Source organism: Coffea eugenioides, chromosome 3 (assembly GCF_003713205.1).
Source record: "Coffea eugenioides isolate CCC68of chromosome 3, Ceug_1.0, whole genome shotgun sequence".
NCBI classification, from domain to species: Eukaryota; Viridiplantae; Streptophyta; class Magnoliopsida; order Gentianales; family Rubiaceae; genus Coffea; species Coffea eugenioides.
Genome location: NC_040037.1, coordinates 10,343,566 through 10,344,996, shown reverse-complemented (window position 1 = coordinate 10,344,996; position 1,431 = coordinate 10,343,566). Strand labels below are relative to the sequence as shown.

Genomic DNA, 1,431 nt, shown 5'->3' with positions numbered 1-1,431 from the left:
GCCACATTGCATGCGCGCCAGGTAAGATTTGACCTTCGCACCTCCCACCCCACAGCTTATGTGATAGCCAACTCCATCTAGTTAATGGAACACTGACTGTTAATTAGTTAAATGTGTTCAGTTTGTGATGAACACCCACTGTTAAGTGGCTAATTGTGCATACCCTAATTTTGGTACATATATCCCCTTTGTTTTGCTAAAATGGCGTTAATCGAATATTCACTCATATTTGACATTTGTACCTGTTTGTCAGCGAAGTGTTATGTGAGAATGAAGTACAAAGTCGACCTCTTGCACGAAGCACTGTCTTGTAAAGCGTTGCCCACGCTTTCGTCCAAACGTCGAAGTGGTGCTTCTAAAAGGGTCCAGCTCCAGAAAGCTTTCTTATAAAGCGTACACTACTAGAAAAATAGCTTTTAGTGACACTTGTATTATGACATTTTTCCCTAAACGTCATAATAGGGTGTTAATATGACAGTCAGTAAGGAGTGTCATTAAAAAGGTGCCAAAAATAGACAAAACTACACCGTATCACCTTAATTTTGAAAATTGGCTCTATGTTTTAGCGCGTGATTATTTTCACCCAAAATTCTAATATTTCCTCCCTTTTCTTACTTACCACATCTCATCACTTCTCACCTCACCCGCTGCATTTTCTCTCTCTCTGTACTGTGACCTTTCCCTCCCTCTCTTGTTTCTCTCAATTTAGGGTAAATTTATCCAATTTTCTTGCCAATCTGCTAATTTTTCAAGGAGGAAGCAACTAGGATTCATCCCACCGATGGAGGTACGATGATTAAGATGTTTGTTTAGTTTATTGAATATCAATGATTCAATTTTTTGTTAACATCAAGGTTGTTTTCTTTTTGATTTCTTGTATTTAAGAGATAATTTTAACTTTTGGTTTAAATGGATGCTGTCGAAAGATAATTGTTTTTTGGATGCCGTCGAAAGATTCCAAGTAAATGTTATAGCTTTCTTTAGCATCAGTTTGGTAGCTTCCGTGACCCACCACATGTTTGATAAATTGACTAAACGAGTTTTTCATTGCTTGCCAAATGGATTTGCTCTCTAGTTTACTCAATTCTTCCAAGCAGCATGCCCTTTAGTTTTTTGCCAAGGCTCTGCATATTGAGTAGTGGTGGCACGGTCAACAACGTGAGCTTGAGGCAACCGGCTGCTACCGGCTCAGTCGTGACGTTACATGGCCGGTTCGAGATTTTATCATTGCCGGGCTCCTTCCTTCCACCACCAGCTCCACCGGGTGCCACCAATTTGACCATATATTTGGCTGGTGGATACGGTCAAGTTGTTGGAGGAAATGTTGTGGGAGCTTTGATTGCTTCTGGACTTGTGATTGTTATTGCTGCTTCTTTCACTAACGTAGCATATGAAAGACTGTCTTTGGATGAAGATGATCACTCACTTTAG

At 40.1% G+C, this 1,431-nt stretch overlaps 1 protein-coding gene across 1 annotated transcript; it reads left to right on the top strand.

The window, feature by feature from the left end:
• The first annotated feature begins 1,098 nt into the window (after positions 1–1,098).
• On the top strand, positions 1,099–1,431 carry LOC113766009 (AT-hook motif nuclear-localized protein 23-like). The gene has a single exon (XM_027310240.1). The coding sequence runs from the start codon at positions 1,099–1,101 to the stop codon at positions 1,429–1,431; it is 333 nt and encodes a 110-aa protein (XP_027166041.1).